The sequence below is a fragment of the Zalophus californianus genome, chromosome 10, assembly GCF_009762305.2.
Source record: "Zalophus californianus isolate mZalCal1 chromosome 10, mZalCal1.pri.v2, whole genome shotgun sequence".
NCBI classification, from domain to species: domain Eukaryota; kingdom Metazoa; phylum Chordata; class Mammalia; order Carnivora; family Otariidae; genus Zalophus; species Zalophus californianus.
Genome location: NC_045604.1, coordinates 81,935,269 through 81,959,523, shown reverse-complemented (window position 1 = coordinate 81,959,523; position 24,255 = coordinate 81,935,269). Strand labels below are relative to the sequence as shown.

Sequence of the window (24,255 nt, the reverse complement as noted above, 5' to 3'; positions counted from 1 at the left end):
GGGCTCAGGGAGGTCAAAACACGTGTTCAAGGTCATAAAGCTAGGAAGAGGCACAGCCCGCATCTGCACCCATGTCTAAAACCAGAGCCTCAGCCTTCAACCACGACGTCATGTCTGCCTTCTAGAAAAAGGAACTCGGTTGGGTAGAAGAAACATGTCGGTCTTCACCAACCACCGGTCCCCAACGCAGGCACACCCCGCCTCCCCCACCACGAGGAAATCCCAAGTGACTTACAGTTTTGGTTTTGTTGAGATAGGTCATCTGAATGTAGCCCCGGTCATGGCGTGAGAGATAGAGGAAGTAGAAGGGGAAGCAGACCCAGAGGTAAGAACAAGGCACCCACATGAGGAACGTGTTCTGAAAGCACTTGGTGAAGTCGGGGTTGCTGGTGTTCCACGTGACGTCCCACGCCTGAGGACAGAAAGAGATGCAGGGTCAACAGGCCGCACCAAGGAGGGACAGGCGTCTGTGTGGCGATCAAAACCGTGTTAAGAAAATAGACAGGACCCTACACCCGAGGCCCTCTCGGGTAGAACGTGCAAACTGGAAAGATCAGGAGCCAGAAAGACTATGAAACAAAAATAAGGCATGAAGGTAGGTCTTGTCTCACAGAACAGCTAAGTCCTGGGATCTGGGGCAAGTTCACCGTCGCACAAAAGATGGCATCTGCCATTGAAGAAACCCAGAAGGGTATTCCCCTGTCAACTTCAGAGTTCTTTTGTCATTATGCATCATTCTACTTTACCATCTTGTCACCTGAGGACTTCAGAAAGTCTTTTTGTTTGCCCCCATCACCACCATCAGCACCACCACCACCATCATGGTCACTGCCATCACCACCATTAGCAGCCTCAGCATCATGGATAACGACCAAATTGTAGTCCTCTGTGCTAGGTTCTATTCTAGGTGCTTCATCTGCATTATCCCCCTTAATTCTGTGAGTGCTCCGTCAGCCCTTTTTCAGAAGGGTAAGCAAAGGCACAGAGAGGATTGGTGATTTGCTCCAGGATCACACAGCAGGTAAGATCTGGAGCCCAAATCGAACTCAGACAATTTGGTTCTGAAGTCCCTACGGTGACCCACTAAGTTACCCAGCCTCAGAAACAAATTTGTTTGAATTGCTTTTTAAAGAACCCGCACGTGTTTCACTAGAAACGGGCCAAATAGATAAGCAGAGACATAATAAATAGATCGGGTATATCGGTCCAAGAATAAACTAAAGCCAACGTTTAGGACTTCTGTAAAGGGAGAAGTGAATGACCACTGACCAGTTCTACAACTTTGGAAAAGTTATTACCCTATCTTACAGTTTTAATTTCCTATTTCTACCACAACTGGGTCAGATAACGTCAGAGATCTGACACACGTGCCCCCCCCCCCCCCCACCGGGGCCAATTTGGCTCACAGCTGGTTTGTTGTTATTGCTGTTGGTTCAGCACACTTTTAAAAAAAAAAAAAAAATCTGAGGTTCGCTGCCAGCATTTAAAATCAGAAAATTTCTTAAGTCAATCAAAGAAAGACATGTATCATATGACCTCACTGATAGGAGGAATTCTTAATCTCAGGAAACAAACTGAGTGTTGCTGGAGTGGTGGGGGGTGGGAGGGATGGGGTGGCTGGGTGATAGACACTGGGGAGGGTATGTGCTATGGTGAGCGCTGTGAATTGTGCAAGACTGTTGAATCACAGATCTGTACTTCTGAAACAAATAATTCAACATATGTTAAGAAAAAAGAAAAAGAAGATAGCAGGAGGGGAAGAATGAAGGGGAGTTAAGTCGGAGGGGGAGACGAACCATGAGAGACGATGGACTCTGAAAAACAAACTGAGGGTTCTAGAGGGGAGGAGGGTGGGGGATGGGTTAGCCTGGTGATGGGTATTAAAGAGGGCACATTCTGCGTGGAGCACTGGGTGTTAGGCACAAACAATGAATCATGGAACACTACATCAAAAACTAATGATGTAATGTATGGTGATTAACATAACAATAAAAAATTTAAAAAATAAAATCAGAAAATTTCATATAAAAGTTTAGATCTGACTTTTCTTAGAAAATTAGAAAATTTGGGGCGCCTGGGTGGCTCAGTCGGTGAATTGTCTGCCTCCTGCTCAGGTCATGATCCCAGGGTACTGGGATCGAGCCCCGCATCGGGCTCCCTACTCCGCGGGGAGCCTGCTTCTCCCTCTGCCACTCCCCCTGCTTGTGCGCGCATGCTTGCACTCTCTCTCTCTCTCTCTCTCTCTCCCTCTCTCTCTGACAAACAAATAAAATCTTTAAAAGAAAATTAAAAAATCTGATAGCACTGGGCCCAAATTCCTGCTTCACAACCATCAGCAGGGGCTGGGGAGCAACACAGTTCAGGACGAGGCCCACATGCTTCAAGCTGGCCCCAGGGCCCATGCAGCCTACCTCCCTCCTAGCATTTTTTTCCCATCACTAGTCAGTGAGTCCTCTAGAAAGCTCCAGCTATGTCTGATCCCTACAGGCTCCCAAGAATCAGGTTAAGTGAGACCACCAAGGAACTCCAAGGAACCTGGAATCTTACGACTCTGTATCAAGCGTTCAAACCACATTCAAGACCATTGAAGATAAGAAGGTAATGGGAACAAAAAGATCATTTCACTTAAAAAACATATTTGACAATCTGATCAAAATACATGCTCTGAGCTTCTCAGAAAAAGAGACCTAGTTATGCACAACAATGTGAGTATATTTAACACTCCTGAAGTGTAGACTTCCAAATGGTTATTAAGATGTTTAGGAAAGAAAGGATTTGACTTTAAAAAAGAGGGAGTGAGTGAGCTCTAGGTCTTAACCAGGTACCTAAACTGGTTCTTCAGAGGTGTAATTATTCTGTGATATAAACAGTTATTTCTCCAGAACCAAGAACAGGAAATCATTGAAAAATAAACTTTAAAAGGTCAACACACACAAAGGGATTAGCTGGGAAACTTCTAGACACAAAGAAACCCTAAAAAAGGACAAAGGTCATACCTCTGTGGATTTGGGCATTTGGAAGACGGTCTTATAAATAAGAGTAAGTGTGGTTTATATCAAAGACTGATTATTTTAACTGGTTTCACATCACTTGTAATTCTTATGGTGATGGTGGAAAAGGGGATTAAACTGTTGGTGGTTAATTATACACAGAACCGTTTCTGAGCAGTTGCCAGAAAAAGCTCATTCCAAAGGAATTTGCCCTTCTAGTAAAAACAATGCTGGGCCTTAATATATGCAGTTATGTATACCAGAAGCTTGGTTCATGTGTGAGACATTTCTACAACCTGATCCTTGCCCCAGTCATTCCTTGCCTGGACTACTACAATCATCTCCTAACCATTCCCTGCTTCCAGCCCTCCTGGCCCCGCTCAGTCCTCCCCCACTACAGCCAAAGTTATCTCACTGATCTGGACATCCATTCGTGCGTCCATAGATATATAGCTACCCACCCACGCGTCCACCCATCCATCATCTACCCATCTATCTATCCACCCACTCTCTTCCCATTCATCCATGCATCTGTGCATCTACCCACCCATGCACCAACTCATCCATCCATCCATCCACCTGCCCATGCACCAACCCATCCATACATCTACCCACCCATGTACCCAACCAACCAGGCATTCATTCATCCATGTTTCTACTAATCTACTTTTAATAGGTCATAAATTTTATGTGTTAACATTCTTTTCAAACTACACAAAATGGCATACTTTTAATGAAAAAAGAAGACTCCCTCTCTGAATTTGCAACCCCCCATCGCACCAAGGCAAAACTACCGTTATTAACATCTTGTGTATTCTTCCAAATATCTTCCAGATAAAGTGTTATCAATTTTGTTTCCCCAACAAGTACAATACATAGTCCATTCTGTACCTTGCTTTTTTAACTTAATATTAGAAACCGATTTTTTCAGTAACAGAGATATGTTTTATTCTTGAGAACTTAACTGTATTTCTTTTGAATAAAGGCAAAAGTGACAAGCCATCTTCCCATCCCAGTCCCTAACCCCCCAGGGTCCTGTCTCTAGAAGCACCCATTACTGATTTCTTGTGTGTCCTTCCAGAAAATATTTTATGCGTGTGTGTGTGTGTGTGTGTGTGTATTTTCTGTTATCAAATGGAAGGAAGCATACTCCTCACACTGTTCTGTACCTTGCTTTTTTTCTTAAGTTTTCTTTTTTAGTTTATTTATTTACTTACGTAATCTCTACACCGAGCCGGGGGCTCAAACTCACAACCCCTAGATCAAGAGTCACGTGCTCTATCAACTGAGCCATCAGGGTGCCCAGCTTTTTTCTCTTAATAACAGGCCTTAAAGGTCATCCTGCACTGCAAAGGAAGGGTTTCCTCATTCTTTGTTCCGGGTACTTGCTATTCCGCTGTATGGCGGACCCGACTATATTTGACCAGCCTCCTGCCGACAAGGGCACTGGGTTGCTCTAACGGACAAATAATACAGCAGTGAACTGATAATCTGGTAAGTGCTTCATTGCACACACACACAAGCATATTTGTAAGATCACTTTCTAGAAACAAACCTGCGGGGACAAAAGGTGCATGCATCTAAAATTTAGACATTGCCCTCCAAGGGGGTATCAGTTTACACTCTACCTTACAAGGAACAAGGGTGACTCCTTCCCAAACACCATGTATTACAAGCTTTTTTATCTCTGCAGACCTGGTAGTGGAAAACATCTCACTGTAGTTTAAATTTCTTTTCCCGTTATAATGAGGAAAATGGAAGATCTTTCCACATGTGTTTAAAAGCAGGAAAATTTTCCCACTCAGAGGAAAATTCACAGACTTAAATATTTGTGTTAAGAAATGGGACAGATCGGATTGCCCTCTCTCCTCTGGGTAGCAACCTCAGATGGCTCCCTATCACCTTCAAAAGCTGATCCTTGCTGTGCTTCATGAGGTCTTCCATGTCTGAGCTCCGTCTGTTTCTCCTACAGTTTCTCCCATCCTCTTCCCCAGTGTGTCAACTCAGGCATTCACTCAACAAGGCATTTACCATGCATGTGTTAGGCATTGTTCAAGGTACTGGAGATTCGGGAGGGCCGTGGTCCCTGCTTTCAAGGCACTCCCTAGCTGCCGGTCAAATGAATGGTTCTTTGGGATACCTCTTCCTAGATGCTCTCCCTGCAATGTCTTTCCACTATAACAAACTCCTATACATCCAACTTGGGTATCTCCTTTAGGAAGCTGTCCTCCCCACTCTCCAAATCATCAGGCCCACCCCCCAATCTTTGTGATGGTTTTCTTACTTGTCACTACCTCTGTCCTACAAGGACCATGCAAGGACCTCAATGCTAGGACCACGTGTACTTACTCTTGACTCCGAGCCTCTTCACCTGGAACGTACCCAAAAGTCATTGAGTAACTGGCTCATGCCATGCCTCCCCTTGCCTCGCTTCCCCTCCCTAACATTACTTCCTACTTTGCTTTTAAAAAAATAACAATCCAGGGCACGTGGGTGGCTCAATCGTTAAGCATCTGCCTTCAGCTCAGGTCAAAATCCCAGGGCCCCGGGGTCAAGCCCCACGTTGGGCTCCATGCTCAGTGGGGAATCTGCTCCTACCCCCACCCGTGCGCTATCAAATAATTAAATAAAATCTTTAAAAAAAAAAAGTAACAATCCATCCAGGTAGAACCTGGCTATGACCCTGGGCTTCCTGGTCAGGTAGAGGTGGACTGAAATTCCGGCCCTAACCTCATGTAAACCTGTGCAGGTCACTTCACTTCTCCGAGCTCAGTCTCCTCCCCAGTAAAGTGGTCAGGAAAACCAAGGGCCTGGAGGGGCTGTGGCCAGTAGCAAACGGCACAGTGTGTGAGAGATGCATCGCACAGGACCGGCACGCTCTAGAGACAAGGGGTGACTTTAGCTGACGATGCCAAGAATTCACCGTGATCCCCACCACTGCCACCAGCGTGGCCCAGACTCGGGAGGCTTAGAGGACAGGCAAAGGCGCGAATTAGGAAGTAAGCAAGAGGAAACCAGAGAGCATCTAAGGACACGCGACTCCTGGCCAAGGAGAGGCCGAGGAAACGCTCAGCTCAGCGAAGGCAGGAGCCAGGCCCTCAGAAGGCAGCTTCCTGCTCTAAGCCACAGGCCCTGGCCCAGAGGGAGAGGCAGGAGGGAGGAACAGAGGGAGGAGCAGAGGGAGGAGGAGGGGGGCATGTGGAAAGGGGAAATCCGCTTGTGAACGTGAAATTTCATGGCTGCAGGAGGCAGCCAGTGTGCCACCTGCCCTCACCCTGCCTCAGCCAGCCGATGGCGGCCCTGACCACTGTCACCAGAGTGAAGACAATAGCATCTGGGCCTCCAGTGTGTCCCTCACTGGCTGGGACCCTAAAGGATCTTCTGTGCAGGGAGATCCCCTCGGCCACCCCTGGAGACCAGCAGTGTGACCCCCACTGTTTGGGGTCTGGGCAGGAAACAGCAAATGCAGAGGGCCACTGGAAGCCTTAAGGAAGGGCAATGATTCATGGAGAGTCTGCTGGCTACTTGCCGCTTGCGACCCCAGGGCAGACAGCTACCCTGCTCTTCCTTCCAGCAGCTCTGGATCCGTGAGCTTCAGAAACCAGGCTCTCTCCCATCGGCCCAATACTGGTGACAAAATTCAACCCTGGGGGCGCCCGGGTGGCTCAGTTGGTTAAGCGACTGCCTTCGGCTCAGGTCATGATCCTGGAGTCCCGGCCCGGGATCAAGTCCCACATCAGGCTCCCTGCTCAGCAGGGAATCTGCTTCTCCCTCTGACCCTCTTCCCTCTCGGGCTCTCATTCTCTCTCTCTCAAATAAATAAATAAAATCTTAAAAAAAAAAAAAAAAAATTCAACCCTGGGAGGAGTCCAGAAAACAGTCACCAGCGCTGATCCAGGCAGCACACCATGGAAAACCTGGCCCGAGAAAATCTCGACACAGAAAGTGCATCGCTGGCTCCCCCAACCCAGGCTTCTCTTCACAGGACACCTCGACAGCTTCGCCACCCTTTTATGTGTCCCCCCTCCCTACCCTCAGCCCTGATGCTTGAGGATGGAGGGGGGCACAAGTCCAAGGCTGCTTGGCCCACGAGCTCTGGGAGTTCATAACATTTCTACTGAGTGCTGTCATCTCACATCCCTCTCCCTCAGGGCAGAATAATGACAACCAGCACACTCTGAGCACCGACATACCAGGCATGTCCCTCAGTCCTCACAAGGAGAGGCAGTGCTGCTATGCCCATTTCACAGATGAGGAAACCAAGGTACCAGGAACTAAGACTATCTTGACCCAAATCAACCCAATCACAGCAAGGACACTACTCTCTTGCCCCAGTGATGCAGGGTGAGGATGTGGGGTCTACAGGGGTCTCAGCTATTTACAAGGGAAGCACCAAAAGTTGGGAGGGAAAGGATGGAGTGTCACCTCTGTGGAGAGTTGAGAACGAAGTGGACATTATAAAAGGTGGAGATGAAAGAAACTGGTACTTGGTACCAACGGGGGGGGGGGGGGAGGGAGGTGCTGCTGGATCAAACTTAACCTGCAGTCCTCCTTCCCAGTGGACCTCTCCAATAAATTCACTTAACTGTTTACACAAGTTTAAAATGAATTTGCTCTCACAATACAAAGCATCCTAATGATACAAATTCTTTTTTTTTTAACTATTTATTTATTTATTCATGAGAGACAGAGAGAGAGAGAGGCAGAGGGAGAAGCAGGCTCCCAAGGAGCAGGGAGCCTGATGCGGGACTCGATCCCAGGACCCTGGGATCATGACCTGAGCCGAAGGCAGATGCTTAACCATCTGAGCCACCCAGGTGCCCAATGATACAAATTCTGATCCACTGAGTCAACTTTTACATAATTATGATTCAGAATTCGACATGCATGAATAGGGTTTATACCATTACCAGTAGCATACTTCTGGGTAAATCACTGATCTTCTCTGAGGTTCAAATAGCCCACCAGCAAAATGGGGCTACTACCATCTCCTCCCCAGGAGACCATAAAAACCCACATAAATGTTGATTATTACTATTATATACAACCTCTTCAGCTGACTTTTTTAGAGCCTACCTCTTTCCTTCTGTTCTCCCCTTTTTCTATTCTTCTCATCACCCCACCCCATCTTCCCAAAAAGACTACCTATCCCCTTGTCTCCTAGACCCAGTTTTCTTCTCTATTTGCTCTGTGACCTTAGACGAGTTACTTAACCTCTCTGAACCTCATCTCTAAATTTGAGAACACCTATCTCCTAGAGCCATTCCAAAGATTAAATAAAATTACATACACACAGGGTCCCGCACACTCAATAAAGGACTATTGTCAGTAATCTTAATTCTTATGTCAGTAATAAAAATAAATGAAGTTTATACCATTAATACTCTCAAGATGGTGATCTTATATTGTTACTGATAATAATACCACCTAGCATTAACTGAGCACTAATTATGTGCCAGCACTATTTCTATGCATTTCAAGTGAATTAATTCATTTAACCTCCACGATTACCTAGAAGGGAGGTTTTACTTTGATGCTCCTTTGTTAATGAAGAAACGGAAATAGAGAAGACAAGTAAGCTGCCACAGGTCACCCAGCTTGTACGTGACAAGGCTGGGACTCAAACATAGGAAGCCTGACTAGGAGCTGGGCCTTCTGGAGCTGGGCCTGTGTCCATGAAAAATCTGGGCCAAGAAAAAAATGTGAGTCCTCCAATCATCACCAAGTTCAGAACCCATTCCCTCTACTCACTGCCTATGACTGCAGTTACAGATCACCATCAACTTGGTGACTTAAAGTAACTCACTTGTGGAATCCTACAGTGGTAGGGGTCAGGAATCTGAGAGGGGTCTCGGTGGGCTACAATCAAGGTGTGGGCAGGGCTGCGTTCTGTCAGGAGACTCTAAGGGAGGACCCATTTCCTTGCCTCTTCCAGCTTCCAGAAGCCGTCCACATTCCTCGGATCACGGCGCCTTCTGCCATCTTCAAAGCCGAGAGCATCAGACCGAGTGCTGGTCAGGCTGCCACCTCTCCTCATTTGTGCTCTTGCGTCTCCCTCTTCCACTGACAAAGACCCCCATGATGTGGAGGCCCACCCAGATAAGCCAGGACACACCTCCCATCTCAAGGTCAACTATGAGTGGTAGCCTAATATTTCCATCTACCGTCTTCATTCCCCTCTGCTGTGCAACATCCCATATTCACGGGTTCTGGGGACCAGGCCAGGGGCACCCCCTCCTCAGCTCCGTTCAACGGCTCTCCATCGCTGCCCTCTGCTGGGTCAGGTCCAGAAGCCACCCCAGGGCTGCCAAGCCCCACACGGAGTGGTCCTGAGGCTGACTGGCCCTCTCAACTCCATTGGCCGGTCACTGAAGCACCGTGTGCTGGGGTATCTCCTCAGCGGGGGCCCCATGGGGCTTCCCCACACAGCCTGCCGCTCTGACCTGGCCCACACAGCTTCTAGAGGGAAACAGCCCCGCCCAGGGCCCCACGGGCTGACCTCGGGACAGGAGGGGTAGCTCCAGAGGGGAAGGCAAGCAAACGGCCAACAACAGCCGGGTACGCGATGACAAATCTGGACCAGGGCTCTGGGTCACTTGCATCTGGGAGTGAGGGTTGCTCTGACCTATTTAGTTACAAGGACCTCCTTTGAACTTGGCATCCCACTGGGGCCTGAAGGCCCTTTCCACAATATGATCACCTCAGTAACTCATGATAGGTAGCTTTCTACCACTCAGTGGACAATTCTGTATCAGGAGGCTACTGTGTTCCAATAACATTTGGAGGTCAAGTTTCTACTCTCAGAGGATCATTCTATTAAAACAGGCAAATATGAAATAGATAAATTAACAGCTATATGCATGTGCAATGGCAGCAAATGCCCTAAAGAAGAGCACAGGGGCGGGGGAGGGGCGGGCAGAGAATAATGGTGGGGTCTGGGTGTTATTACAGAAAAGAGCTCTGGGCCAGAATAACAGTCGAGCAAAGACCTGCAGGTAAGCAATTACATGGCACCTTCCTCCATCAACAGAAACCAAAAGACCGAGGGCTTATGAAGGTTCTTAGTGGCCTGTGCCAGGACCAAGCTAAGTACTTTACATGCCTTACATCTCATTTAATCCTCACTAACAACTCTGGGAGGCAGGCCCTAGAATGAAATCCATTTTACAGATAACAGAAACTGAGGCCAAGTCACATAACCTGAAAGCAGCATGGGTAGCTGGGAATTTGAATCCAAGTGTAGATGCCTCTGCATACCTAGACAGTTGTTCTGTTTGCCTTTTTTTTAAATCACATGCATCTACTACTGTTCCCATTTAAAATTAGTATAAAAGGGTATACAGATACTTCTACAGGCAGGGAAATTTTCTTAGAAAGATTAAAAAAAAAAGCAAAAAGCTAACCGGGACTATCCCCGGGGAGGGCAGAGCTGGAGCTGCTAAGACACTATTCATTTTGTTTTAGTATCTTTAGCACTGTTTGGATTTTTCACTCTGCATGTATTACCCCTAAACTAATAATAACAAAAGGAATTCGCGCTTTGAATAAACAAACAGTGACAGCAGGAATTTAAGGGTAGACATTTCTAAATGCTGAGCTGGGAACAAAGAGAAAGCACATATTTACTGGACGCCCAAAAGTTGAAATGTCCGGCACGGTGCTAAGTGTTTTCCAAGCACGAGTCCATTCAAACCCCTACAAAATCAGGATTCTTAGAACTCTCCCTTTTCGGACCAGGGGACTATGAGGCCCAGAGAGGTTATGGAACTTGCTGAGGGTCACAGAGCCGGGAGGAGGCAGAGCCAGGCTTTGAACCCACAGAGTCTGACAGTGAGCCCTAACCTCCCAGGCTGCACCACCTCTCAGCCAGGTGCTTGCGACTCTAGGGGATTTGCAAGGCCCACAGCCTCACTGCCCAGCCTGAGGCCGCTTGGAAGGTGACATTCTTTGCGGCAGGGCATCAACTAGATGTCCTCAGGCCTTAGGGAGTCCAAGTTCATCTCTGCAGAACAGAGAAGCAACGTTCCGACCCAGACATGGAAATATGCTACAACTACCCCCCACCCACCTACCCAACGTGCGCAGTGCATGGGGGTGGTTAAGAACACAAGACTGGAGGGTCTAGGTTCCAGTTTCCACCCCGTCACAGATGTGCCTGAAAGCAGGGTTTCTCAACCTCAGCACCAATGATATTTGGGACCAGAAAATTCTTTGATTTGAGGGGGCTACCCTGTGCATCAGAGGATGTTAAGCAGTGTCCCTAACCTCTGTCCAAGAGATGCCAGTAAGCACACATCCCATCTAATCCTCACAAACAACTCTAGGAGGCAGGTCCTATAAACCCATTTCACAGAAACTCAGGTCCGTAACCTGCAAGCAGCATACACAGCTGGCTGTGACAATCAAAAATGTCTCCAGACATTGCCAAATATCCCCCCAGGAGGCAAAAACTGTCCCTACCACCCTAAAGCAGTGGACCCACCAGGCCTCAGTTTATCTGTGAAATGAGACTAGTTCTAGAACCCAGCCATTACAGAATAATCAGGAGGGTTAAATGACATGACCCAAAAGGTTCCAGGTTCAGTTCCTGGTCAAGAAACTGATCAATAAAACACAGGGTTGGTTGGTTGGTTTTTTCTTTCTTTCATTCATTCATTCATTCACTCTCTCCCTCACACAATGAGTATTTATTGAGTACCTACTCTGTGCCAAGCTCTGGACTAATCAAGGGGATATGGGGATAAATCAGACACAGTCCTGCCCTCTTGAGACTCACACTAAAGATAGGTCACAACACATAAGTGCGAAGAGCAGTGTTCACTATGCAGGAAAGGGAAGGGTGTGGGGACAGGAAGTAGCAAGGTGAGGGTCTGGGAAGGTGACATTTCAGCAGAGCACAAGCGTCAGAAAGAGACAGGCAAGCAAATATTGGGGGGGGGGGGGGAAGCGCGTCCAAGGCAGAGGGGCAGCGGGGGCAAAGGCATGGAGAAGATGCCGTGTGGGTATGCACCTTTCCAAAAATGCAGAGGGGAGGGAGAAAATAAATAAGATGAATACAAGAAAGAGCAACAAAACTAGGGACCCTGGAGTCGGAGGGCCTGAGTTTGAATCCAGCCGCCAAGGCTCACTTTTGCTCCTTGACCTTCAGAAAATTAGCTAACCTCTCCGGCCCTGGTCTCCTTCATCTGCAAATAGATCTAATAATGGAACCTGCAGTGCAGACTGCAGGGTCAAGGGCTTAGCTTGCTCGGAGATGCCTAACCAGCTCTGGACAGCACGGGCTGAGGTCTGTGCAGGTGCAGGGCACACTGGCCACGAAGCCAGAGCGACCCCATGGGGGCTGCAGCTCAGGCTAATCAGAGCACTAACAGGACAGAAGCCCGTACAAAGCACAAATGGTGTGCCAGGCACTGTGTTCCTGCTTTATTTTTTATTTATATTTTTTTAAGTAGGCTCCATGTCCAACATGGAGCCCAACACGGGGCTTGAACTCACGACCCTGAGATCAAGACCTGAGCTGAGATCAAGAGTCAGACGCTTGCTTAACCGACTGAGCCAGCCAGGCGCCCATGCTCCTGCTTGAACGTCCACTGCTCTGTTCATTATCAGAGCCACGCCCCATGAGGCAGTTCCTGCACCATCCCCATTTTAGAGAGAAGGACACAGAGGCAAACAGGGGCAAGAAGACTTGCAGGTAGGCACATGGGTGGGACCTGGAGTCAAACCCAGACGGCCGGCTTCAGAGCCCCAGCAAAGGCACAGGAGGAAATCTGCGGGACCAAACCAAGCAATGAGCCCTCTCTTTAAGGCACAGAGGTGAGGTAACTGGTCACGTACAGAGCCTTACTCAGAACCAATCCAAGGGTGAGATACCCGGCAAAGGGAGAACTGTGAAGCAGAAGCAAGCAGAGAAAAGGAGCATGGGGAAGCCGGTAGTCAGGTCAGTCCGGTCGGGGCCTGCTGGGCTTGTGGACATTAATCCTGTTGACAGGGACGGCATGAGGCCTCCGCTTTCCCTGGCACAGGCCAGAGACAGCCGGGTAGGTCTAAGGCTGCACCGCGAGAGGCCGGTGCAGCCCGTGGTGGTGTTCGGGGACCGGGGGGGGGGCGGGGGGGGGACAGCAGGTGCCAGCATCACGCAGGCCACTGTGGCCCCTGCCTGCTTCTGGACTGAGCTGCGGCCTGTCCTGAGCCTCTGACTCATCAGAGCTAAGAATAAAGCCCAGAAATATTAAAGGGGGGGGATGGAAGGGCCACATCCAGACCTTACCCCAAGCCCCCAGGAAGGCAGGGCACGACCCTTTGCAAGCAAGAGCCCCAAATCCTCACTGAACTCTGACACCCAAGGTGCAGAACTGAACATCTTAGCAAGACAGGGACGGGGGTGACCTGCCAAGCCAAGACTCCTGTCTTAAAAGGACTGCCAAGCAGAAAACAGAGCCATGGCTGCCTGTCACAAGTGTCTCAATGTCAACAGCAGTAGACAGCGTGCTCTGACGTGCCTTGACCCCAACTCTCCCCGTGACAGGCCCTGCCCTACAAAGCACACCTGCCCTCATGGTCTCCATCTGGCCCTGACCACTTTTGCAGATTTTGTCCCCAGCCACTTCCTCTCCTCTATCAGAACCTGGAGCTTCACAGAATCCTCCATGTGGTCCCATTCCAGGGACCGGAGAGGGGTCAGGCGTGTGGCAGCCAGAAGAATAGATCTGGGGACACAGCAGTCAACAGGACAGACAGCATTCATCCATTTACTGAGCACTGCTTCCAGCTGCTGAGGACCTAGCTGTAAACAGCAGGGCAAAGGGCCTGCCCTCCTGGAGCTGACAGCCTTGTAAGAGGAGACAGAGAGTAAACAAGATAAAAGGAAAAAATATACACATATAAAATACATATATATATACACACATGCACATTTATGTATGTGTGTGTATGTGTGCAGGTGTGTTATAAGAAAAGGACTCAGAGAAGTGGGAAGACCTTGCTGAGAAGGTGTCTTTCAGTAACACATTTAAGAAACCAGGGAGTAGGCCAAAAGGCCATTTGGGGGGGGGGGGGGAAGCACAGGAAACAGCAAGTGCAAAGGTCCTGCAGTAGGAACACATCTGGCATTTTGCAGCAACAACAGAGAGGTCAATATGACTCAACAGTAATGGGAAATTAGGGAGGAAGGCAAGGGGCGGGGAGGGGCAGACTATGCAGGACTCACAGGCCATTACAGGCATTTTTTAACTTTCACTCTGAGTGATGTGGGGACCATGGATTTCATGCCTTCATCTGATTTCTTTTTTCCATGGAGTGGTTCTCTGGAAATTCGCCTCCACAAGTTTTCCTGCACGGAACATCTGACAATGTTCGGAGACATTTCTGGTGTCACTACCAAGGGTAAAACTTATGCTCTAGGCCTTTTGCGGGCAGAAGCAAGGGATGCTGCCAAACACCCATAATGCAAGGACAGCCCCACAACAGGGAGGTGCTCAGCCCTAAAGAGCAACAGTGCTGGGGCTAAGAAACCCCATTTAACAGAGTCCTTCCTCTCATCAAGTTTAGAATCCATACTCCCCAAACACGCCCCTTATCATTCAGCTCCTCCCCACGTGACACTGGGCAAGCAACCAAGCCTCAGTTTCCACAGCTGTAAAGCGCAGATACCAACGGAATGAAGCAAACAGGCCCGCAATTAAGTACAGGCCGGAGAATACAGTAGGCGCTCAATAAATGTCATGGCTATTATTGGGATTACTTCCAGATCCACCTCTTCCTATGTCGCTGCCACCTTTTCATGAGTTACATGCAAAATATTATTATTTCAAGCTACAGTGGGTGCATGGTATCGCATACAGCAGGCAGTATGGATAGAGCCAGCAGGAGGCAGGACTGGCTGTGCGTGAGCCAAGCTGACACTCCGTCATGCCTCCATACCCCTGGGCAGGTCATGGCCCCCGCCTCATCCTGCCCTTGCCCAGCCCTGAACTAACACAGCCCCCAAAGCACCTGCTCTGCGCGCCAGGGGCTCTGCTCGCCCAGGGCACTTTCCGAAGGACAATCCCTGCCTCCTCTGCAGGGAAGGTGCTCTGGAAATACCATTAAATGGCAGGAGGAGGGGCACCTGGGTGGTTCAGTGGGTTAAGCGTCTGCCTTCAGCTCAGGTCATGATCCCAGGGTCCTGGGATCGAGCCTCGCATCAGGCTCCCCACTCAGCGGAAAGCCTGCCTCTCCCTCTCCGTCTCCCAGCCTGTGCTCTCACTCTCTCTCTGTCAAATAAATAAATAAAATCTTAAAAAAAAAAAAAAAAACAACTTTTTAAATGCCAGGAGCTGGGAATAACAGAAAATATCAACTTCTTTTTAAATTGATTTTAATAGGCAGTACGGGACTCTGATTTAAATATGTGTGTGTGTACAGATACATGTGTATATTTCTGTGTGTGTGTGTGTCAAATAGTAACAAGTTACTTTTGCCTCCCTCTCCCCACCCTCTGCAGGGTCCCGTGCATTCTGTCCCTGTATACAAACCCAACCACATTTGAGTTTCCTGAGTACCCTTCTAGAATTCTTTAAGCAAATACAACTACATACTCTTATTTTTCCCTTTCTTTACCCGAGAGGTTTTTATACCAAATACGACAACTGTATCCTGATGTTCTCACTAAAAAAAAAAAAAAAAAAAAAAAATGGATCTTGGAGGCCAGCCTTGTCCTCACTTCTACCTTCTTCTGGAAGCATCCCCAACCCCCCGCGGAATGGGCAGGACCCGGTCTATTTACCCAGGCCCCTACCAGGCCCACTACTTGGGTGGCTGCCAATCTTTTGCTATTCCGAACAATGAATGACGCGAGGGATCGCCTTAGAAATTACTCCTCAAGCTGAAGAAAACACAGAAAGCCTGACCCGAAGGTCAATAGCCTCGCTTCATCACTACTAAAGCCTCACAGGCGGAAAACAAGGTGGTGCGGGTTAAGCTTAATAACCCGGAGATACACAATGAGAATCATAAAAGCGGTGATAAACGCTGGCCCGGTCATCCCTGTGGGAATCCAGTCCACACAACATCATGAAGTATATCAGAAGGAAATGGGATCAAGGAAATGGGATCCCGATCCTGGAGAGCGACGGGCACCCCCACGATCCCGGCCGCATCACTCACAGCAACCAAAACACGGAAACAACCTCAGCGCCCACTGGCCGATGGAGGGATAAAGAAAATGTGCTGTATACGGTCACGACAGAGTATCATCCCGACATTAACAGAGAAGGGCATCCGGCCGTGTGCGACGACATGGATGGACCATGAGGGCTTTATGTTAAGTGAAATAAGCCAGAGAAAGACAAATACTGTATTCTCATTTACGCGTGCAATCTGAAACAGCGGAACTCGGGCACCTGGCTGGCTCAGTCAGTGGAGCATGCAATTCTTGATCCCCGGGGTCTCCTGAGTTCGAGCCCAACGTTGGGTGTAGAGATTATTAAAAAAAAAAAATACACTTTAAAAAATAAAAATAAAGGGGTGCCTGGTTGGCTCAGTCAGTTGAGCAACTGACTTCCTGGTTTCGGCTCAGGTCATGATCTCAGGGTCTTAAAATAGAGTCCCATGTGGGGCTCCACGCTCAGCAGGGAGTCTGCTTGAGATTCTCTCCCTCTCCCTCTGCCCCTCCCCCACGCGTGAGCCCATGTGCATGCACTCTCTCTCAAATAAAATCTTTATGAATAAAAAATAAATAAAAATTTAAAAAATTAAAAAGCTAAACTCCTAGAAACAGAGCACAGTGCTTGCCAGGGGCTAGGGGGTGGGGGAAACGGGGAGACCTTGGTCTAAGGGTACAAACCTTCACTTATAAAATGAATAAGCTCTGGGGATCTAACATATAGCATGGTGATGACAGGTAACAATACTGTATCATATACTTGAAAGCTGTTACGAGAGTAGATCTTAAAAATTATCACCACTAAATAGGGGGGAAAAGATAATAATGTGAGGGAATGGAGGTGCTAACGTTACTGTACCATCACTCCACAATATACACATTTATCAAACCTTCACATCATACACCTGAACTTTACTTATGTGATATGTCAACATCTCAATAAGGCTGGGGGAAAAAAAAAATCACTAAATGCAGGAGCATGCATTCCTGGCAGCGTATAGCTCTACAAATATTATTATTATTTTTTTAAGATTTTAATTATTTGACAGAGAGAGCGAGGGAGAGAACACAAGCAGGGGGAGCAGCAGGGGGAGGGGGAAAAGCAGGCTCCCAGCTGAGCAGGGAGTCTGACGCAGGGCTCGACCCCAGGACCCTGGGATCACGACCTGAGCTGAAAGCACTTAACCTACTGAGCCACTCAGGTACCCCAGCTCTCCAATTATTATTATGTAATGTTTGATTTTTAACAAAATGACAGAAGCCATCTAAACCTACAGCGTCCAATACGCTATCTCACAAGGCTACCAAGCAGTTGAAATGAGGCTAGACCAAACGGAGACAGGCTCTAACACACACACATGCTGGATCTGAAAAAGTTAGCATAAAAAAAAAAAAAAAAAAAACATATAGTATCTCATTAATTCCATGTTGAAATGCTAACATATTGCCTATATGGAGTTAAAATATATCGGGCACCCGGGTGGCTCAAGGGTGGCTCAGTAGGTTGAGCGTCTGGCTCTTGGTTTCGGGTAGGTCATGATCTCATGGGTCATGGGATTAAGCCCTGCATCAGGCTCCACGCTCAGCAGCAAGTCTACTTGAGATTCTCTCTCCCTCTGCCTCTGCCTGCACTCATGCACGCTCTGTCTCAAATAATAAATCTTTATAAATAAATCATTAAAATCACTTCACCTTTTTATTTTGTTTTTTTTTTAATGTGGCAACCAATTAAAACTCCAAACATGGCCTGCATTCTATTTCTATCAGATGGCACCGGTCCAAACAGTGGATGGTAGAGAAATCAACAGGAAATGAGAGCACAGGGATTTGCTTGAAAAGAACCTAACCAGGACCTCTGTTATCTTTTTGATAAACATGAGGTCCTTTTATTAACCTGAAATAAAGTAAAAAGTGGTGTGCCACTAGAAGACAGGGGATTCGTTCAATCCGTTCCACACCTCCCAAGTATCTTTTGGGTTACCCGGGTTATTACCCAGGCTCCTAACTGGCTGCTGGTCTCCCCTCCACCCCGGAGCCAAAGGGATAGCTTCAAACTGCAACCCAATCCTGAGGCTGCCAGAAGCTCCTCACTCACTGTTCCTGTACCATTCGATGCCTCAGGGCCTTTGTACAACCTGTCCTCCCTGCCTGGAGCCCTTCCCCACTCACTGCCCTGGCTTGAACTCAGAGGCAGCCTTCGGGCCTCGGCAGAAGCAGCCCTTCCTCACGGAGGCTCGCCCCCTCCCCACCCCATCAAGCACATCCAATTCCTCATTTTACCGCCTCACGAAGCTCCGTACACTTACAGTAGAGCACTCACCATATGGTCATTAAATATTTCTTTCAGATACTACTTGATGTTTTACATACTATCTTAATACTCTAATGCTATATATGTTATGGGATACGCACTACAGTATATAATACATTATGCGTCATACCTGTGACTAACAAAAACCATACAAATGGCCATTTGCATAGGTCATGGGTTGGCAGACTACAGCCCATGGGCCAAATCTGACCCTCTGCCTGCTCCGTCCCCCAAACTAGGAATGGATTTCACATTATTAAATATAAAATGTAAAACAGATGATCTGCCTGCTGCCAAGCGTGGTCGCTTGACTTCGCCCTGGTCCGCAAAGTCTAAGCTATTTACCACCTAACTCCTCCCAGAAAACGTTTTGCCAACCCGGGCCATAGGTCAAAAATCGTTGAAGGTCAGTAATTTCATACGACCTGATCTGATGCTACTTACCTCAAACATGATTTTTTTTCCCCTATCTTGCCCTCCCCTCGGGCTGCCGACTCTGTGGGGGCACCGAATGCCCAGGTGGTGCTCCTGGATTGTTCGCCTCCCACCTGCTGCAGCCCCTGGCACATGGCAGGCACTCAGAAGCACCTGTGAAAGCTATGGACCAGACACCAGCGTCTCCACAAACTATAAACTGGATGCGGCCAACATGTGCGACCACCACACGAGGCACACGGCCGGCCAGGTCTAAAGGACACAAAGACAAATAAGGTCACAAAACCAACTGCGGGAATGGATGCACACCTCTGTGACTATCCTAGAAACCACCCAATTGTGTACTTTAAATGCATGAATATGGTATGTGAACTATATCTCAATAAAGCGCTTAAAAAAAAAAAAAAAGATGAATAAGACCCAGGGTCAACTGTGTGACTTCTCACCTCCCATATGCTGTCTTTGAAACCTAACATCCCCCTCTAAAACTACACACTGACCCCGCTTCATCACCTCAGTAAGAAAATACATCATCTAGACAGGACTCGTTTGCATTTGCTAAAAATAAATAAATTTGAATGCAATGTCTTTTTGCCATGGCTATGTTGCTTATAAATAGATTACAAGTCCCCTTAACCTGAGATTTCTCACCTTTGGCACAGCTGACATCTGAAACCAGACAATTCTGTTGTGAGGCTCTCCTGTGCATGGCGGGATGTCCGGCAGCATCTCTGGGCTCTACCCCCCAGATGCCAGTAGCATCCTCTCCCCCAAGTCAGGACAACAAAAATGTCTCTAGAAAGTGTCCATGTCCCTGGGGGAGGAGGGGTGGCACAATCACTCCAGTTGAGACCCGCTTTTTTTTTTTTTAGATTTTTTATTTATTTATTGGGAGAGAAAATGAGCAAGACAGAGCGCGCGCGCGCGCGCGCACACGCACACACACACACACACACACACACACACACACACACACGAGCGAGGGGGGGGCGGGGCAGCAGAGGGAGAGGGAGAAGCAGATACCTAGTACTCCAAAGACCATGCACCTGCCTGTCCATTCATTTAACACATTTACTGAGCCCTGCTTTGTAACAGTTGAACCATAACATCCACCCTTGTATCCTGCCCTCAAAAAGCTTAGCATCTGGTCCAGGAGGTAGGATGGGTACATAAATAGCTATAGCAAAACATTTTAAAAGCACCAAGTGTCACTGAAGAGTTACACATAAGTGACAAGAGATCTCCAGAGCACACAGAGACCCCTTAACTCACCAAGCAAAGGGGAAGAAAACTCAGGTTCTTCATCCTCACAGCAGGGACAACACCTGCTTCTCAGAGTCACCTGTGAGGACTACATCTACACGTTACATTATTTCATTTTCATCCCCCAGTGGGATGTTCCCATTTTGCAGAGTAAGCAGCCAAAGCACAGAGAGGTAAAGCAACTTGCCCAAGGTGGCACAGCCTGGAAGTAGGAGTGGACGTCAACACAGGCGGGCTGGCTCACCACTCCAACTAATGCCTCCCTGAGAAGTCAAGCAGGCGACAAGAGATGGGCACTTGGTGACCGGTCCACTAGTGGCAGTCACTCTCATCGCCGTTTCCACTTGGGAGCTCAGGACAGGTTTCCCGAAGGAGGTAAAACCTAAGGGCTGTAAACATGCCAAGATGTGCCGCAGCGGAGACAGGGAGCGCAGAGCAGAAGCCAAGAAGGTGGCTGGACAAGCTTCGGGTGTGTATGCCCATCGACAAGCAGAACAAAGTGGCAGGAGGGGATCGGGTGACACACAGGGCGGGGGGACAGGCCGGGGCCGGAGCGAGCTAAGCACAGGAAAACCGAAGCTCCGTGTGGGATTCCCACCAGGAAAGTGCTGCATCACCCACACGTTGCAAAAGCGCCTGGGCATTGTGAAACTGAGAGCGTTAAGTTTCTGGCTCCCTCTTCTCAGTCCCTTCTCTGGAGGACAGCCCCAAAACGGGAAACTGGGAAAGCCACTGTCATTCTCCAAAAGTCCCCTGAGACGCCCCGGGCCCCGGCCCCAGAGCGTCCGAGCTCGCCCTCCTCCCTACCCCAAGGTCTCTCTATTCCAAATGGAAATCCCAGAGGCATGCTCCCCATCCTGTGCCAGAGAGGGTCACGGGGATGGGGGTGGGACGGACCGGGGACAGGCTGTATCCAGGCGCTGACACCTGGGCTCGAGCCCTGTCAACAGCACTTCCTGGCTACGTGCCCTTGAGGAAGTCGCTCCACCTGTCTGACTTTCAGTCACCCACCTCTCCCCAGACTGTGAACCCTCCCGTGTTGGGGGAGGGGGTAGCCGCTGGGGGCCAAGTTCACCTCTGCCACCTCTACCCCACTGTTACTGCCACTGTTATTGCGGTCACGACAGCTCAGTACGCCATGTGCCACAATGCCGAAGCCACCCAAGAGACTCGGCCAGAGTCACTGGGCACAGCCTGCTGGAAAGGACTCCACTCTGCTCCCCCACCCCCGGCACCCCCTCCCCCCGCCCTCCTGTCCTGCCGTTGACCTGGAAGCACCCACAAACGGCTATTTTAAAACAGGCCACTAGGGACACTCCCAATCTCGGTGGCAGGACGGTGCCACGCCTAAGAGCCTGGCCTCTGGGCCAAACGGCCACGGTTCTGTCCCAGCTCTGCCATGGGACCTTCAACAAGGTAAATAACCTTTCTGGGCCTCGGGTACCCCATCTGTAAAATGAGGACAATGGTCTATCCACTTTATAAGGCTGTTTCGAGGGTTCAATAGAAAGCATTTTGAACAGGGCCTGGGACTCACGAGCACCAGGAGTGTGAGTTAATACTAACTAGGTTATCAGCCTTAACCTAGCCCTGCAAGGCATGGTCGTGTGCCCACGGCAGCCCACGACCCCCTCCCCCAGCCTCTGATGCTCTGGCCGGGAAGGTCTCTCGAGGCTCTTCTATCTCACCCAGCTTCTTCCTATCTGTGCCCCGGCCTGGACAGCTCCTTCTCGTGCCTCCGTGGAGGCCTCAGATGCCAGCCGGTGGGGAGAGGCCCCACCCATCTGAAGTGCCCCTCTCCGCCATTATTCACCAAGACCCAAACGTGTTATTTCCCCACAGCAACCCCCGTGTTTCTGTTCCTATAGCACAGGGCAGGGGTTCCCAGCCAGACTCTGGGTGACTTCACCTCTCTGTGCCTGTTTCCCCATCCATAGGTTATTTACTGTCGGGATGAAAACATCATAAAGCATCTAGAACATTCCCTGGCACTTAGGACATGCTCTGAAAGTCTATGCTCTCAACTATTTTCCCTGCAGAGCTCCTAGTGTCTCTTTCCCTCCTACCTGGAATCTCCCCAAAGCAGGACCACGCACGTCCTTTTAATTTGCCTGCACACGGCAGACACTCATTCAATACTTGCTCGACAAGCAAAAGAAGGAATGAATAAATCTATCTGAAGAGCAACCCAGAAACACGCAAAGAAAAGCCAGAGACTCCGTCCCGCCTGAAACCCAACAATCCCGGTTATGGGCATGGGTCCAAAGGAAATAATTCCAAGAGCAAGAAAAGGAACAATCTGGACACGCTGGCCCATTCACAGCCAAAACCAGGAAGCTCCCAGGCAGGCGAGAGCAAACCAAAACAGGGGCAGAGGATCCTGTTGAAAATGACCCAGTTGTCACGAACCAAAGCGAGGGGCCACTCCCACCCCTGGAGAGGCCATCAGGAACGAGGGGCAGGCACCGGCCCCCTGGGGTCCATGTTCTAGACTTAAGAACTAGGGCAAAGACACCATCTACAAGTAAGAACTGCCTAAGAGCCAGCTGCGGGGTTAGGGGAAGGCTCCGATCAAGGAAACAGTGCTTAAGGCAGAAGGGGACGCGGGTAGATTTTTTTCCTCAAGAGGTTTGGATACCGTCGTTGCAAAGCCTTCCACAGCCTGTAGGCACAGGCTGCAGCACTGTGCACGTCTCGTCTTGTCTAATACCTGAAACAAACCTGAGAACACAGGTACTACTACTGTTCTCCATGTTACAGACACAGAAACTGAGGCACAGAGTCCAAGGGTTTCCTGACCTGAGCCAAGAAGGCCGTGTTATCCAGAGAAGCAGAAGTAGTTAATGGAGGCTGATGGGGGAGGGACAACCTAGACCCACATCACCATCCGGTACTTTCCCATCTCAGCATCCTCCAGGATCCTCGGACTCCCCCCTCTGGACCAGAGCAAGGGACTGCTGTGTACTGATGATGAGGACACTTTCAACAATGACAAGGGATGAGGAGTAGTAACAGTAACCGCACTGAGAGACGGGGCTAGTGCATTGGTCACACTTGAACCCTTTTAAGTTTACAACTCTATGAGGGAGGCACTTCTAACAGCCCCATTTTGCACATGAGAAAACCGAAGCACAGAGAGGTCAAGTGACATGTCCAAGGTCACACAGCCAGCAAGCAGCAGAACCGGGATCTGAATGGAAGCTACACTGGCAACCTACACTCTTACGTCCCTCTGAGCATCTTCACAACTGTGGTTCCCGTGAGACAGGGAGGCTGTGTCACTCACCAGGGATGGATTCCCAGCATCAGACCTACGGCAGTAAAAGGATTCACAGTAGTGGGAAGAAGGGAGGGAGGGACTGGAAGCTATTATAATGCGTCGATAGTAAAGCCCACTTCTCGTCTTGGGGCGCCTGGGTGGCTCACTCAGCTAAGCGTCTGCCTTCGGCTCAGGTCATGATCTCAGGGACTGGGATCGAGCCCCGTGTCGGGCTCCCGGCTCAGTGAGAACTCTGCTTCTCCCTCTCCCTCTGCCCCTCCCCCAGCTTGTGCTCTCGCTCGCTCTCTTTTTTAAAATAAATAAATCCATCCCACGTTTCTTCACATTTTCCTGTGATATCAGTTTCTCCCAATCCGTGCATCCTACAACCTTTCGCTGGCCCCGTTTGCACAGCATGACATCTCTGAAACTGGGATGCATGTCACAGCTGCTGGCCTTTTGGAGTCGATGAAATGCAGGACCGCCCGGACCCTTTTCTCATCCAACCCACCTTGGGGGACGGCAAGAGGCTTTTTCCAAAGTTTCCAGAATCAAGAAGGAAAACTGAAAGATGCCCTCAGAGATGGCAATCACCCCCACCCCACCCCTCACTACTGCTCCACAACACAGCAATTAACTTTAATGGGGGGAGGGGTGCGGGGGGAGGGGCGGCAGTAATTGTCAAGCTACCTGACCAGGCCAGCTCAGGCAGAGCTGCCAACTGCACATCCGACCATGTCCCCCTGCCAACTGCCTTCTTGTCTCCACGGTTCCGTCCCCAGGCCAGGCTGTTTTTGCCAAAGCCAGGCAGGGCAGAGGCAATAAAATCTCCTAATTGACAAAGTACAGCCAC

At 49.2% G+C, this 24,255-nt stretch overlaps 1 protein-coding gene across 2 annotated transcripts in view; it reads right to left on the bottom strand.

Moving 5' to 3' along the window:
- Positions 1–24,255, bottom strand: part of ABCC1 (ATP binding cassette subfamily C member 1) — a 130,115-nt gene that overhangs the window by 92,918 nt on the left and 12,942 nt on the right. Inside the window, exons 1-2 of one of the 2 annotated variants that reach the window (XM_035722136.1) lie at positions 20,153–20,280; positions 236–412 (exon numbers count right to left, since the gene is read on the bottom strand). In XM_035722136.1, coding sequence (XP_035578029.1) covers positions 236–412; positions 20,153–20,185 — 210 coding nt within the window. In that variant the 5' untranslated portion in view covers positions 20,186–20,280. Of the gene's footprint in view, positions 1–235; positions 413–20,152; positions 20,281–24,255 lie in introns of those variants that run through there. The other variant, XM_035722135.1, reaches the window with a different exon arrangement.